This window comes from Panulirus ornatus, chromosome 38 (assembly GCF_036320965.1).
Source record: "Panulirus ornatus isolate Po-2019 chromosome 38, ASM3632096v1, whole genome shotgun sequence".
NCBI classification, from domain to species: Eukaryota; Metazoa; Arthropoda; class Malacostraca; order Decapoda; family Palinuridae; genus Panulirus; species Panulirus ornatus.
In genome coordinates this window covers 3,181,985-3,198,909 of record NC_092261.1, presented here as the reverse complement: position 1 = coordinate 3,198,909, position 16,925 = coordinate 3,181,985, and the positions used below count along the sequence as shown (strand labels likewise).

At 36.8% G+C, this 16,925-nt stretch overlaps 1 protein-coding gene across 4 annotated transcripts in view; it reads right to left on the bottom strand.

Moving 5' to 3' along the window:
• The window catches only part of LOC139760799 (uncharacterized), a 55,267-nt gene that overhangs the window by 11,531 nt on the left and 26,811 nt on the right, over positions 1-16,925 (bottom strand). For 3 of the 4 annotated variants that reach the window (XM_071684409.1, XM_071684407.1, XM_071684410.1), the window contains exon 13: positions 8,931-9,161. The exons of the other annotated variant lie outside the window; for it this stretch is intronic. In XM_071684409.1, coding sequence (XP_071540510.1) covers positions 8,931-9,161 — 231 coding nt within the window. The remainder of the gene's footprint in view (positions 1-8,930; positions 9,162-16,925) is intronic. 4 annotated transcript variants of the gene reach the window in all.

The window sequence follows — 16,925 nt, the reverse complement described above, 5'->3', positions numbered from 1 at the left end:
TCTCTTGTTTATCCTATTAATTCCAACTTAATCAACCTTCTTCACACCAAATGGAAAAGATTAACTTGGGACATGTTTAGTGCAGACACCATAAGTAAATTCAAGAGGCTGTGTGACAGTTGAGAGCGTTCAAGAGAAGGGGGCCCATTATACTTAGTTGCTATCTCCTGCGTTAGCGAGGTAGCGCAAGGAAACAGACAAGAGAACGACACAACCCACCCACATACACATGTATATACATAAATGCCCACACACTCACTTATACATACCTATACACTTCAACATATACATACAAAGACATATACATATATGCACATGTACATATTCATACATGTGCATAAATGTATACGTACATATATATATATTTCTTTCTTTCTTTTAAACTATTCGCCATTACCCGCGTTAGCGAGGTAGTGCTAAGAACAGAGGACTGGGCCTTTTTTTGGAATATCCTCACCTGGCCCCCTCTGTTCCTTCTTTTGGAAAAAAAAAAAAAAAAAAAAAGAGAGGGGAGGATTTCCAGCCCCCCGCTCCCTCCCCTTTTAGTCGCCTTCTACGACACGCAGGGAATACGTGGGAAGTATTCTTAATCCCCTATCCCCAGGGATAATATATATATATATATATATATATATATATATATATATATATATATATATATATATATATATATATATATAAATATGTTGAAATGTATGGGTATGTATATGTGCATGTGTGGACATGTGTGTTTATATATGTGTATGTGGGTGGGTTGGGCCATTCTTTTGTCTGTTTCCTTTCGCTACCTCGCTAAAGCGGGAGACAGCAACAAAGTATAATACATAAATAAGTAAATAAATATATTCTTTTTTTCCCCCCATCCCTGAACATCTCTCTAAGAAAAGTCCTCATGTTACCCAGGTCCTCTTTTCTGAGACTCCTGCTGACCAAGGCAGCAATGCTTCTAGTAGCCAGAAAATGTGGACTCCTTTGAAGTGAGAGGCTCTTTACTAATGAAACAGCATTACTGAAGGTGACTCTTCACTTGCAGTGCAACCCCCATGGCGAAAGATTCTAGCTACATCTATCATTTCACTTAAAGAGTAATATGAGGCTGCCAATAACCAAACCAACATACTCAAATCTAACAATTAGCTAATATTAACATCATTACTCTGGCCACTTGCAGAAAAAAAGGTAAAAACCCCTTCCTTTGGGTATAAGGTCATAAAATCCCAGAAACATGCAAATAAATTTGCACTAGGGAACAACTACCAATACCTCACTGCAAGTCTATAAGTACATCATTCTTAATAAGGGCTCTACAGTTCAACAGGTAAGGGAACGTATCTGAACACCCTGATTTCAACCCTAAAAATCTGTACAGCTTACTCTAAGCCTTTGGATATAAATCAAATGGAAATAATGGTCTGCCACCATTGATCCACCTTTAACAAGGGATAATAAACAGAATGCAAGACTCACAGGAACTCGATCACCAGCAAGTTCAATGATATAACAGTTCAGTGTATAAAGGGACACTTTTCTAATGACCATATCATGGCATGTATAATTTGGGAATCTTGAATAAAAAGGCCTTCATACCAAGAGAAAGATGCTTTGGAGGTTCGGGGCCTGAACATGTAGGAGGGTGCATGGCCTGCATGGGACAGTACAAATATGAGCACTGTGGTAAACAGGGAACAATGTGCTATTTATGGGTGGAACCAGGGCTTATGAAGAGGTCAAGGAAAACCACAGAAAAGCCTGTGGGGCCTGATTATGGATAGGGTGTTGTGGTTTTGGTGCATTATATAAGAAAGCATGACAATAGATGTAAGTGATTAAGGCCATTGTTTCATCTGTTTCTGGTGCTACCTCACTAATGTGGGAAATTGCAAACATACATGATAAAAATATATATAATTTGCTAGTACAATGCAGTACAGCAAAACAAACTTAAATTTGATTTGAAAGAATAGCTAAAGCATCTTTATACTGAGTCAGTATCCTGTATATTCTTCTAAACTTACAACCATGAGACACAATATAGAGTTAGGTGAATTATACTGATACTAATAAATTTCAAAGCATGCTAATAATATTGGCCAAAACAAATGGTATCCTTTCATTACGAGACCTAACAACTTCATAAGTACCAGTAACTTTTAAATCATCATATCTAAGAGTAAAATCTAATGAATCTAGGTAAAATGCAAGATTTGAAGACAAATTCTTGGATCCCAGTACTTGAAAGATAACTTTTATAAAGCACTTCATACTTTTACCTATCTTGATTCTCTGCAGCATAAGAGAATGAAGAACCTGGTGGGATGATGTTATTGTAACGGAATTATCCAGTCTTATAATAAAACAATGCTGCAATGTCAACAACTAAGGAAATGGGAGGAAAAGGTACAGTATAGGTATTCCCAATTACCATGATCAAATGGGCTAGAGGGATGGCATGTGCTGCTGCTCTACAGAGAAGTAAGGTGGGAATTATTAATCCCAATTTGAATGTTACGTCATCTTTAATGGACTTATAATACCTTAATTCTGCATTTCTTTTTTTGTAACATGAGGATTTACAGTAACCTTCAGAAGTGTCATAAGGGTACATTCCAAGATACCATATGAACTAAAATTTCTAATAAAATATGATCACCTGAACCATGAGGACAAGTTGCTATATTCCAAACAACCACTTAGTAACCAAATTATCTTCACCATAACTTCACAAAATAATAAATAAAAGAACTCATGTAGTCATCACAAAATCAATAATACAATCTGAAAAAGCTAGCTTGAATAAGAGAAATGAAAAGAGGGAAAATGCATCTGCCTCTTATCTGAGAGTGGAAGCAGCACAGTAAGGCAGTCCTGATGCTGGAACCCAAGGCCAAGTGCATTTTAAGGTAAAGTGAAAATTATTTGTGAAGAAATTCTCTACTGAAAAATTCTCAATATAATAATAAAGTGTAATCAAATATATTCTGGCAAACTACCTATTTACTGAATTCTTCAAACTGATATAAAAAAAAAAAAAAAAAGAGCACTGGCAGATGGCAGCCACATTTCCATTATGTTGATAGTAGAGTGACTTAACATTTTAAAATTAATATTGATATTCATGACATACACCAAATCCTTGTGAATATTAATGAAACATGTAGTATTTCTTAATGCTGAGGATGGCAAGATGTCCACATCAAGGCTAGATCATATATAAAACAGAAAGAGGGTTAAATGAGCAAGAAATTAGAAAAGAGGAAATATATCTTAAGTTTTGGAGTAAGTAGAAAATCTGTCCTCTAATATAATAAGCCTTAATTGTTAACAAACATATAAATGTCTTTTATGTCAGTCTCTCTTTGCTCACCCTCACAATGTCTACATCATCTCCACACACCCTGAATAGCTTTCTCAATCATACCCTGCTGACTACCATACCTATCAGGCATTTCATATCCAACCTGTCCATCCTCTCCTGTTTTAAAGTGCTCATGGCCCCAAAACTCACATACAGCATTGTTGGGACTACTATACCATCAAACATATCCATCTATGCCAAAACAAACAACATTCCTCATTGCACTGGAGATCTCAGTCTATCATTCATTCACCATCCACAATTCAATCCACTGCCAAATCCACTCCCCAGTATCTAAAGCACTCCATCTCCTCCAAGTCCTCCCTTTTTCATACTTATTTTCGACCTATCCTGTCTCATCTCCCTGTTGCATGTCATCATCTTACTTTATTCCACATGCACTCTTAACTGTCTCCTTTCATGCACTTCCAAAAAGTATGTCAAATGCCTCTGAATTTTTTTTGAGACTGCCACTAGCATCAAATCATCTTCTGTAATTCAACCTTTCTCCCTCTCTTCTGACCTGATCAATCTATAGCTAAATATCCAACAGATAAAGCTGTTCTTTTCAATATCTAATTTTCCTTAATTCAATTTTGGATGATTCTGCATCTAATCCTCCAACCCAATCTCCTCCCACAAAACCTATGCCATCTCCTACATTTTCCTAAGGTAGTCTTCCAAATGCTCTCCCAATTCCAAGTGGACAAGGCATGTGGCCTAAATGGTATAACTCCATGAGTCCTACAGGAATGTGCCTCTAAGCTGCCTCTGATCCTTGCTCATACATTAAGCTTCTGTCTAAAATCCTGGACTATTCCTTCCACTTGGAAGTACGCCATAGGGCATCCCTAAAAAAAGATGACTCTAACCCTTTCAACTACTGACCCACTGCTCTTACCTATGCAATGTCCAGTCTTTGAAAATTTCCTGAACTTTCACTTCCTCACTGATCTCACCTCAGTGATCTCCTAAATCTTTCAAATTATCCAAACTTTTTCAAACATTCAAAATACTTTCTTATTTCCAATGCAGATTTTCCTATGCTAAGGTCTACTGGTGATCTCATCTATGTAATTCACCCCCAGTCCTCCTCTCTCTGGGATTTTGTCGAAACTTTTGTTATGGCCCTCGACATCCCAAAGTATTTGATGGTGTAGCACGTTTTTTGCTTTTTAAACGTCCTTCCTTTGGTTTTTCTGCTTCCCTCTCTCACATCTTCATTCTTTAATCTTTCCTAATTCCATCTCCAGCAATCATGTTGTCCACCTCAACTGATCTTATTTCTGGCTCACCTTCACATTGGGTTTAAAATATATACATAAGATATGGGAAAAGCACTCCTTCAAACAACTTTTTTTTCTTATTAAACTTAGTCGCTGTCTCCCATGTTAGCGAGTCAGCGCAAGGAAACAGACAAAAGAATGGCCCAACCCACCTACATACACATGCATATACATAAACGCCCACACACACACATATACATACCTATACATTTCAATGTATACATACATATACATACACAGACATATACATAAAAACACATGTACATAATTCATACTTGCTGCCTTCATCCATTCCCATCGCCACCCCGCTACACAAGAAACAGCACCACCCTCCCACCCCGCATGAGTGTGAGGTAGCACTAGGAAAAGACAACAAAGGCCACATTTGTTCACACTCTGTCTCTAGCTGTTATGTGTAATGCACCGAAACCACAGCTTCCTTTCCACATCCAGGCCCCACAAAACTTTCAATGGTTTACCCCAGATGCTTCACATGCCCTGGTTCAATCCACTGACAGCACGTCGACCGCAGTATACCACATTGTTTCAATTCACTCTATTCCTTGCAAGCCTTTCACCCTCTTGTATGTTCAGGATCGCTCAAAATCTTTTTCACTTCATCCTTTCACCTCTAATTTGGTCTCCCACTTCTCATTCCCTCCACCTCCTACTCCTAAATATCTAAATCTATCCACATCTTCCTATGGATCATCAAGCAGACTGATATCACAATGACCTATCCAACTCTCAAATATCTAAACTCATTTAGAACTTCCACTTCTTTCCTAAGCTGACCGTTATCAAATTGAGATCCCCATCCCTTTCAAGATCTTATCTTACTTTTACTTGTAATCACTTTCAGCATTCTTCTGTGTAAATCATCAAGGCACCCACCATTCTATTTCCTCCTCTGCTTCAGCTAATAGCACAGCATCATCTACATGCAGTAACAGTGGCAATTTCCATTCCGTTGTACCATGACCAAATAGGACTCTGTTATCACCCACTTTACTCTCATACACAAAAGCAAATATGGGGTCATCACAACACAACCTTGGCACACCTCTATACCAAATAACTCACTCATTCTCACTTTTACACATGCACTACTTCCAATACAATAGCTCTTAACAGCATTCCAAGGTCTTCCATCACATCATTAAGAGTCAGAACTTTCCTATTCATTTAATTTCATGCTTTTTCCCAATCCACAAATGCTGCAAACACTTTTTTTCATTCTTTCTCTCCAAAACTTTTTTCCACTATTTATACTTCATAAGCCCATACTATTCTCAACTACAAAGGGTTCACTATATTACACAAACAATTACTTTTGTCCATCTGAGTAAACCTACATTATATTATTTTCTTCTTAAGTATCATACCTATCCCATTCTATGCATAGGCTCCATTTGTTTTTTCATTACTGGAAATTCTATTTTCTGACAAGTTTCAGAAAACACAAAATAGATTTCACTCATGTGCAGTTAGTGCCAACACAGGTGAAAAGCATTGCCCTGTATGCCCAAAACCAAGGACTGAGAGAAACATCTAAGGTCCCAAAACTATGATTCCAGGCCTCAAAGTTGTCCTTATAATCTAACCCTAACATCCCCCCAATACCAAATAAGGTAACATCTTTCGATTGAGATATTCCAATTGCTTGTCCTTGATTTCATTTCAATTGCCATTTGAATTCAGCCTCATATCTGCTATAGTGTCAAAGCCTATCATAAGAGATACAAAAATCTAAGGTCAAGATGCATCTTCCTCAAATTAACATGGTTGCAACCAAGGAAACACCTGGTTCTTGGAATGGAATGTAATTCTAACTACTTCCCCTAGAGTTCCGAAATCTGATATTTACTGGCAAAACTCAGACATGAGTAACCCTGACATGGAATGAATGTATTGACATGGATGTGACAGGTGTATTGAAAAAACTGGAAGCTTGGTGGGGGATGACATGACCCCTGAGGCTCCAAAGCTTTCAGCATTTTTGGGATATAAAATGGTATTTTCCATGAATATGGTTAAATGAATTATTAAGAAATGTAAAGGTTTCCCGTACCATTTGTGTTAGGATGGGTTGGGTTACATTCCATACACATTAGGCATGCTTTACGTAGCTTTGCTGTACACATATTCTTCTAGGATCTTATATACATACATATAAATGACAAGAAACTGTGTGTTATTCATTAACCAAGCTAATGATATTTGTGCTTTTCATGTTTATCAACCAACCTGATACAGTAGAGAAGGAACCAGAATTACCAAACCACATGTAACACAAAAATCCAATTTCTGAATTTCAATCGCAGAACATCCATCAAAATACAATAGGGCAAAATTTCCATGCCTAACATTAATAACCAGTGGTTTAAAATCCCTGTATTGCCGAGTCATCTATGACCTCTACAATTATCAGTGCATTCAAATTAATAACACTGACCACATTTGCATATCAGGTATATAAGCTGTCCACCTACACCAAATTCCTTCTCAAATGCTAACTTACTATCACAACCTAACCTCTCGATGATGCAATACTACCCTTCTAAGCCTTACGTGGTTAGTTTGGTTTTCTGATTGTATTTCTCCAAAACCTAAATAAACTGAACGCAACAACTTTCTCTACGGTTGTGTATTATGCAAAGAAATAACACAATCTAAAAAAGTATTTGAGATGCCTTCTCTCCAGCTAGAAGGACCTACAGGAACATAAAGAAAGATATGAATTTATCTCGTATCTTCTCAATAAATGCTTCCATTTCCCTTACATTCCAGCTCACAGCAATGTACTGTCACTACCAAATTAAAAACAAAATATTTTCTATGGCTTACACAGTTTCTTGAACAATGAAGAACATTTCGAGTCTTTACCAGTTGATAAACCTTGCTAGCATGCAGGTTACGTAAGTCCTTTTAACAGAAGGTTCACATCAGTCTATGAAAGTAAGTAAAACTGGAGAATTCTTCCTATTCAACCTCAACCTGTACTGACATATATCACCTTTTGTGCTATCTGTAAGACTCTCTTGTAATTGCAACCCAATACATGCGCTTGTATTCATGAATAATATGTATCTAAGGCTGCTAGAAAAGACACTTAACATTCTTTTGACCTTTTATTTAGAAAAAGACCAAAAGCTAGAACTACAGTTACTGCAAAGCTACTATTGAATGACTTTTTGGCCTCCATACTCTACTGTTCTTCAAAGTCCCTTAATGAGAACAATTCTTCTCAAGTCCCTTATTGAGAACAATTTTTATGTCTTTATTTTCCATGAAACTCATGATCTACACAAAGGGTTTTCTTGTGCCTAAGCCTAAAGTTACTGCAAGAATATTATCATATAATCTATGATCTCCATAATCTACTACTTACAAGACTTTTATTGAGAATGAGTCTTCTTGTGTGTTTCTTTTCCATGAGTTTTATACATATATCTCAGACTTCCTTCCAGTGATTATTGGGTTTGATAACCAATTGCCTTTCTATCATAAAATAAAAACTAGAGATTTTTTGTGCACAGCCAGTATGCATGCCATGATAATTACCAGTACATATATCAATAACATGCAACTAGGAATCATACTTTTTGATTGTTGATTACAGTACAGCTCACTGTACAATGCTTTTTGCCACATCAGAGTGATTCTGTTAACTGTAGCTTTTACATGACTGATAAACTAAAATCATTTAAATTGTGGCAAACAACAGAAACATATAGTGAAACCTACCATCACTAATGCGAACTATTTGTGACTATTAAAGTTTTAAGTAGAACCTGGTGCATATATACACTGGTAGCATCACATACTTTTCAGTTACAAAATTCCAAAAGGTACATTAACATTAGTCTACAATATCTACTATTCAAAGAATCACTTGGAAATTCAGTCATCTATCATGCATTCTGTTTGGCTACACCAAGCAACAACTAGACATTACAGACAAATAATGCAAAAATAAAAAATACATATGTTTCAAAAACTACCACACCATATGCATAAACAAACGAGTCAGAACAGCATTTTTCTGATACGGCTTTATTTCTTAACATGTTACTGTAAAGCTAGATAAAATTTCGTATAATTTTGGAAAGTCCACATGTGCTAACAATAATATCCAAAACAAAGAAGGATATGGAGAGAAGTATACATATCCAGATAAATAAAGTAAAAGCTTACAATTCCTATTTGAACAATACCAGGGCTGGCTTTTGAGTTATTATCAGTGCTCTCCCTTTCCTACTAAGTTATAATCTACCGCTGCAACCTACCTCAATACAGCCATCACAGAGCAGGCAATCTTCACATGTGTGGTGGGTTTTCAACTCTGTCTGACACATTTCCTCTAGGCAGATGTTGCATGGACGCCATTGGCTACTGCTGCTACCTCCATTTCCGCCACTGCTACCCCCACCAATACCAGTGCTGCTAATACCACCACTTGCACCAATGTGGGTTTCACTGTGATTACTTCCTAGCTTCTCTGATGTACCACCCAATACCTGAAAATCAGGCTGTATGTACCTACTTAATATCTAAAGTTATTCACTATTAGTGCTAACAGAGAAAAAAAATTCTATTGACAGGATTAAGAGAAACTTAAGAAACAAATCAAACCATAGTATGCAGAGCATGTACTCTGCAGATTCCTTCTGCATGAACAGTCAAGCAATTCTATCCCAAAGGCTCTATTTCACTCGCTTGGCAAGAGCAATTTGGCTTTCAAGATGTTTTTCTCATCTGGAACATGGTCTAACACCCTATGAGAGGCAAAGTAAACATTATGTTGCCCTTTCCAGCCATCCTATAAACAAAGACATTTTTTGTAAGAATGGTGCAGTTGAGTCAATGATGCTAAGAAAAACTGCTTATGGCACTAAATCATCCTACAATCATGTGTGAAGATGTAAGTAAATATAGCATACAAAATCTATTACCTCTAATACTGAAATTTATGTGTGACTGATGTGTGATAAATGAGGCAGCTGCATGTACTTATTCTTATTGGTGGTTGACCAAGGATGTCTAGAACAGAAATATGACCTTATAAGTTATAAAATATGGTGAAAGGTGAGTTCACACCACAAATGCATACAAATGTTTACTGCTGGACTTATAAGTTGAGTCTTCCTAATTTTCCTCCCTAAAATGTCATAGGAGTCTTCTGACTACATACAGCTATCTATAAAAGAAGTGGCTATAATTTCATAAAAATGTCCTCTAATTTTATCATAAAATGGTTATAAGACATCTAAATTTATATACAGACATAAAACTTTCATGAGTTTTTATTGAAAAATTGCTCACCCATTATGTAAATATAATACCTCTGAAAGGTACACAAAGTTATAAGGAAAAAAAAATTCTTAAAAATATTAACAGCAAATCTTGTCAATTTCCTACTGCTTTAATTTTCAACTACAATGAATCCATCTTGATTGCCAAAAATTTGGCATATCCATAATCTAGGGAATTGTTGGGGAAGTAGCCGATACCGTTTATGAAGCTGGGATACTGTTTATGATGCTAACATTACTGGAATAAAAAATGAAAGGCACAAAAATCTTTAGCCAAATGAAAATGTAAATGCTAAAAAAAGAATGGGAACTGAAATAAAAAAGGAAAATGATGCCAAGGGTAAACTAATAATAAACATCTTAAATGGCTGTCTTACTGGCTGACAGTGTAAACTCTTTTATGCTTGGAAAAAAAAAGTAAGTGGACTGTATCTTGTTCAATATTCAGACCATGTTGATTTAAAAATAAGTGCTGGTAATATTACTATGCAAATCTTTTTTCAGCAAATAACTCATTTCATTCTCATTAATGACAGTTAAGCAATCATTAACCACTTAACTGCAATGTCAACTTGACAAACCTCTTACTAAAAACATCCAGACTTAAGTCAGGTTGGAGGAGTATCAATACATTTACAGCACTCTAAGTATGAAATCTCTCTCAAACTCACAACTTTATTTCTGATATTGAATCAAGATTAAGGTTAACAGGTTTTATTTCCTCCATAAGTGCATACAGGTTATTCTTGGAAATTCCTAACTGTGATACTGTGATTATGAAACCACTCCTCTCACATTTCTCTTGTAAACCAACCTTCTTGGATAACCTACTATATTAACACTCTAGGAATCCAGGAAATTATCATAACATCAGACTTACAGTACCAATTTCCTCTTCTTGCAAGACTGATGACAGCATCAAATGTTCATCTCTAGATGCCTATATATTCTCCAGTAATGCCTACAATAAAGCCTGGTCTCTTTCATTATATGACTGACTGATGCTCATGTCATATCAACACTCATCTGTGGACAATGCAGTGTGGACAAATATACAAACAATTCTTTAAAATCTATCTATCTATATCTCTGACGCCCATTCCTCAGGAATGCCCTCAATGGGGTAGCCATGACAAAAGTCCAAAACTGGCAAACTCTGCGGCTGCTTCTTACAAAAAGCCTTTTGTGCCTCACCTTTTACAGGCCACTGGCAGAAGGCAACTCTAATTCAGTGTTTTCAAAGGCTCCTCCTAAAGTTCCAATAAACTTCTACCAAACTAAGGTCTAAAAACTCATAAAAAAATCCATTTCTAAGTCCATAAGCAAGTTTTATGGTTTGAATTGTACAACCCCTTTCATGGAAAAAAAAAAAATGCTTAAAAAAAAGATAAACAAATATTCTACATTACTAGAAAATGTGGAAATGAAAATGACAAAGATCAACAAACTCACTTCATAATGGTGATTTTGGCAAAAGTCTAAGATATGGTGTATCTAATGACAGAGAAATCATTAACAAAGAAAAGCACACAAGATACAACATATTTCTTTGTACATGTTCACATCTCCCATAGTATCAAGGTAGTGCTGGAAACAGATGAAGACTGGCCACATTCACCACATCCACTCTAGCTGTTGTGCATAATACACAAAATTACAGGCCCCATATCCATGAGCAGGTGCCACAAACTTTTTCATGGTTCCCACAGACCACTTCATATTCCTTGGTTCCTGCCCAATGAGAGTATATTGCCCCCTCAATACTGCATTTGCTCCAATTTTCTGAATCCCATGCAAGCCTCACACCCTCATGCATATTCAGGCCATGAACACTCAATGCCTTTTTCACCCCATCCTATCACTTCCTCCTCAGTTTTTCCCTTTTCCTGTTCCCTTCACTTCTGACAAGTAGATTCTTTTCATCATCCTTTCCTCACTAATCTTCTATGTATGCCATTTCAATACACCCCCTTTAATTCTCTGATACATAACAGTTTTATTACCATACCTCTCACCAATTTTTACTTATTGACCTTCCTCACACCACATATTGTCCTCAAAAATATAATTTCCAACACATAAACCATTCCAAATTTTTAATCTACGACCCACTTTTCACATCCATACAACACCATCCATCATACCCATCTTTGCCCTCACAATCAGCGACCTCTCCTTCCACACTCTTATTAATGCACCTACAGCCTCAGCCCACTCACCACAGAACCCTGTGGCATACTTCAGCTCACATGGTTCTATTCATTGCTATATCCTCTCCCAGGTAACTGAAACATGTCACTTCCAGGTTCTTTCTATTCAAACTCACACTCCTATTTTCTAATCTCTCTTCACTGATAAACTTAATAACCTTGCTTTTATTCACATTTACCCTCAACTTTCTCCTTCCACACATTCTCCCAAACATGCAAGAACAAAAAAGTGTCAAATTGGTAATTACCATATATATATATATATATATCTACATGATATATAGTAGTAGTAGTAGTTTGCATCTCAATAAACTCACTGTAATGGTGATATTTGAAGAAGATATACTACTTGCTACATATAATATTTTAGTGCAATCACTTATGAACATAAGCATATAAAAAGAAATGACAAAAAAAGATCATAAATTATTAACCATGATAAACAGTTACGCACTGAGTGCTGGTCATATGCACCCCATTCACTCTGGGGTACCATAAGTATTTATCTAGTATATGCATGGAGTCATATATGTTGCAATGATCTTCATGGACTTTTTTGAACTGCATGCCAATATGAACACTTGATGGTTTCTTCCCAATGGAGGCTGTGTAAGTGGGAGTTCAAGTGACGCCTTAAAATATGAAGCCCATTCTCCACAGCCATTTTTCGATGGCTTTCCAGGTGGATCTACAAGTCAACTTCAGCATTACACTACAACTATATAAAACATATTAGCCATCTTTTTTTATTCATGTCCATTACTTTCAGATTTATTGTTGTCATTTTATTACAACACAGAATATTTGAAAGCAGCACATCCTTTAAAACTCTTCCTCCACAATTTTCCTGGGAATTTTTTTTTCCTACACATTTGCCATTTCCCACATTAGAGAGGTAGCATTAACAACATAGGACTGAGCCTTAGAGGGAAAATCCTCACTTGGCCCCCTTCCTAGTTCCTTCTCTTGGAAAAGTAAACACTGGAGGGGAGGATTTCCAGCCCCCTGCTCCCTCCCCTTTTAGTTGCCTTTCATGACATGCAGGGAATACATGGGAAGTATTCTTCCTCTCCTATACATATAAAATTCAGCATTACATTACAGCCATATAAATTTTGTTAGCTCACTTTTTTGTATGTACTAGTATCACTGGCATGTATTTCTTTCATTTCATATAGGGGGAAAAAAGAAGTCAACGATATACACCCTCAAAAACCCTCCAATTACTGTCCACCATTCCCCAGGAGATCAATGCTTTAACTTCACCATCATACCATGGCCACATAAGATGTTTTGTCTCATCTTCTTCACATATTCTTTGCTTTTACATGTATTTCTCTCATTCAAAAGTGGGGAAAAAATCTGAAGACTGCTTATTTTTCCCTAGTTCAATGAACTTTCTGTAAGTTACACAGCATTTAAGGGTTTAAGGATTAAGCAATCACTGATTTCACTCTTACAGAAAGGTTTTACATTAGCAATATCAACAATACGGGACTACTAACACTTTTTGATTAACTATCATGTGCCAGATAAGGAAACAATATAACCAACCAATGTCTGCCATAAAAAATAGAACAGCCAAATATGTAGTTAACCTTTCAGCTGCTGACTGCAACTCAACCCTAAAAACATTACAAATACCATTTAAACATTATTCAGTTATCCTGCCTATGTACCAGATTAAATCTTCTACTGCTGAAGTTACAGGCAGGGATCCCTTTCTTCTCCAAAATAAACCTATTTTTAAGTTTTGTGTGCTTGATGTCACTACCAGTTGTTCTGCTACAGCCAAACTCTGCCACAACAGAATTATCTCATACACTTTTTCAGTTTTTGATATCTTTAATTTGTTATTCAGGCATAAAGTACATTTTTCTCTTCCTGCAGCACTAACATTATTCTTATCTTTCAATGCCATTCTCACTGTATTTCAAACAAGACAAACTGCTGGAAATTTAAAAAGGCTACAAAACCCAACAGTGTTGTGCAACAGTGAAATTGGGCCAGGACTGAAGAAAGACATTTGGCCCCTACAGCTCTGTAGGCTTTAGGCATGGGTGGACATGTCACAACAGGATAAAACTCTGGCTCTCTGGCCCAATGTGACAAAAGGATAATCATGCTGCTTGGAATTATCTTTGTAAATTTGTTTGAAATTCCTAATGTCTGAAAAATTCATAAAATTATTCTATATAGCAAAGGTGGGAAATACCAGCAAGTATAGTAAATCAAAACTCCTCCATGTCAACTAATGGAAGTGAGAGAGGGAAAAATGGAAATGATCCACCTTGTATTACTACTTTCCAAAAGGAGGAAGCTAGAGTGGGGCCAAATGGTGATTTCCTCAATGACTTATTCATCTCCTCCTGATGCTATCTCTAATGTGGGAAACTGCAGAAAGACATGAAATATGTATTTATGTATACTGGGTGGGGGAGGGGGCGAAGGTTCTGGGAGTGATGAAGAATGTGTGGAAAGAGAGAACGTTATTTTGAAGAGCGAAAATGGGTATGTTTGAAGGAAAAGTAGTTCCAACAATACTATATGGTTGCGAGGCATTCACTACAGATAGGATTGTATAGAGGAGGGAGGATGTGTTGGAAATAAAAGTATGAGGACAATATGTGGTGTGAGGTGGTTTCATCAAGTGAGCAATGAAAGGGTAAGAGAGGTGTGGTAATAAAAAGGGTGTGGTTGAGAGAGCAGAAGAGGGTGTGTTCAAGTGATTTGAACATATGGAGAGAATAAGTGAGGAAAGTATGAAATAAAAGATATATGCGTTAGAGGTCAAGGGAACAAAGAGAAGCAGGAGACCAAATTGGAGGTGGAATGATGGAGTGAAAAAGATTTTAAGAAATCAAGGCCTGAACATGCAGGAGGGTAAGAAGTATGCAAGGAACAGAGTGAATTGGAACAATGTAGTATACCAAGGTCAACGTGCTGTCAATAGACTGAACCAGGGCATGTGAAATGTCTGGGGTAAACCATAGAAAGGTCTGTAGGACCTGGAGGTGGATAGGGAACTGTGGTTTTGGTGCATTGCACAAAACAGCTGAAGACTAAGCATGAACTAATGTGGCCTTTTTGTCTGTTTTCTGGTGCTACCTCACTGATGCAGAAGGTAGCAATGCTGTTTCCAGTGGGGCAGAGTGGCACCAGGAATGAATGAAGGCAAGCAAGTAAGAATATGAACATGTGTACATAAGTGTATGTCTGTGTATGTTTATGTATATGTATGCATATGTTCAAGTGTTTATGTTAGGTATATGCATGTATATGTGCATATGTTGATGTGTATATGTTGATATGTATATGTTGATATGTATATGTATATGTGCATGTATGTATATTTTTTCATACATGTTTGCCATTTCCTGCATTAGCAAGGTAGCATCAAGAACAGAGAACCAAGCCTTTGAAGGAAAATCCTCACTTGGCCCCTTTCTCTGTTCTTCTTTTGGAAAAGTAAAAACTGGAGGGGAAGATTTCCAGCCCCCTGCTCCCAACAATATAACATGAATCTCACTTGTCAAAATCTTACTGAAAATAGCATAATACTAAAACATTGCCACAACCCTACAAATCTACAGATAATGGAAGCCATGTACAAAGGAAAATATAATTCATTCATAAATCATCAAAATACTGGGCAAGCTAAGACTCTACAATCATTCTCTACCACACCCCAAATGACCTCACTCTCTAACTCCATCAGACTTTCCCAGGTGTGTAAACCTCAGGCAAACACCCAACCAATGACCCAACAAGTCTGACCCCTAACAACCTTGTTACCATGCATGAACTCCAGGGAACATGGTCCACCAATCAACATATCATCAACATCCCCACACTAATTTGTAACACTTCACGATAAGAATCATTCTAGTTTTGTTCTTTATGTTGAATAATTTAAAATCAATTTGACTGGAGCTGTGTTCATGTGCCTGAAGATATCTCTTAAGTGTTTGCACTGCAACTGAGTCCAAGCATTTGATGCAGAAGTCTAATATGCAGTATGGGTCTGCTGCAACCTCATACAGGTTTCCTTTCCATCCACGAGAATCTCACACTTGTCAAGTTATATAAAAAATGTATTCAACCTTCCAGCTTTAAAAGATATTCATAATAAAATAAGGAACATCACTTGAAAAGTATACTTAGTCCACAATTAAGACTCTAATGCACGGAATTTTTGGTAGTTGTGTCAGCACAACATGCTACAAACTACAGGAGTATAGCCTGAGTGTCAAGTGGCCACAGCACACTTTATCATTCATTCTACCTATGCATGAAAAGTGATTTTTAATTAATAGTTCTATTCTACATAATGAATCTTTTCTTATCATACTCACTGTGATTCACTGATAAGTACTTCGTAAAATGAAAATTATAAATCTATCTATCTACTACATCTATGATGCCCTTTCCCTCTGGAAACTCCCTCGAGTGGGTGGCCATGGCAATAGAGTCCCTATAACTGGTAAAGTCGAATTACAAAAGCTTGTAAAATTACCATCTGCACCAGTCATACACAGTATTATCACAGTCAGGTGGCAATGGAAATAACAACTCCACTTGAATTAGAAACACCTTTTGCTTCATCTTGGTCAACCTTCCATGCTGAAAGAGTCAATGTTCATAAAATCATTCCCCACAGATCTGCTGACAGGTCGTCATCATCAAGTAATTCAGGATCATCTTCTGCCTGGTCATTTTAACTCAGCTAAAGCCACTCAATTTCCTTCAAAGAAAACAG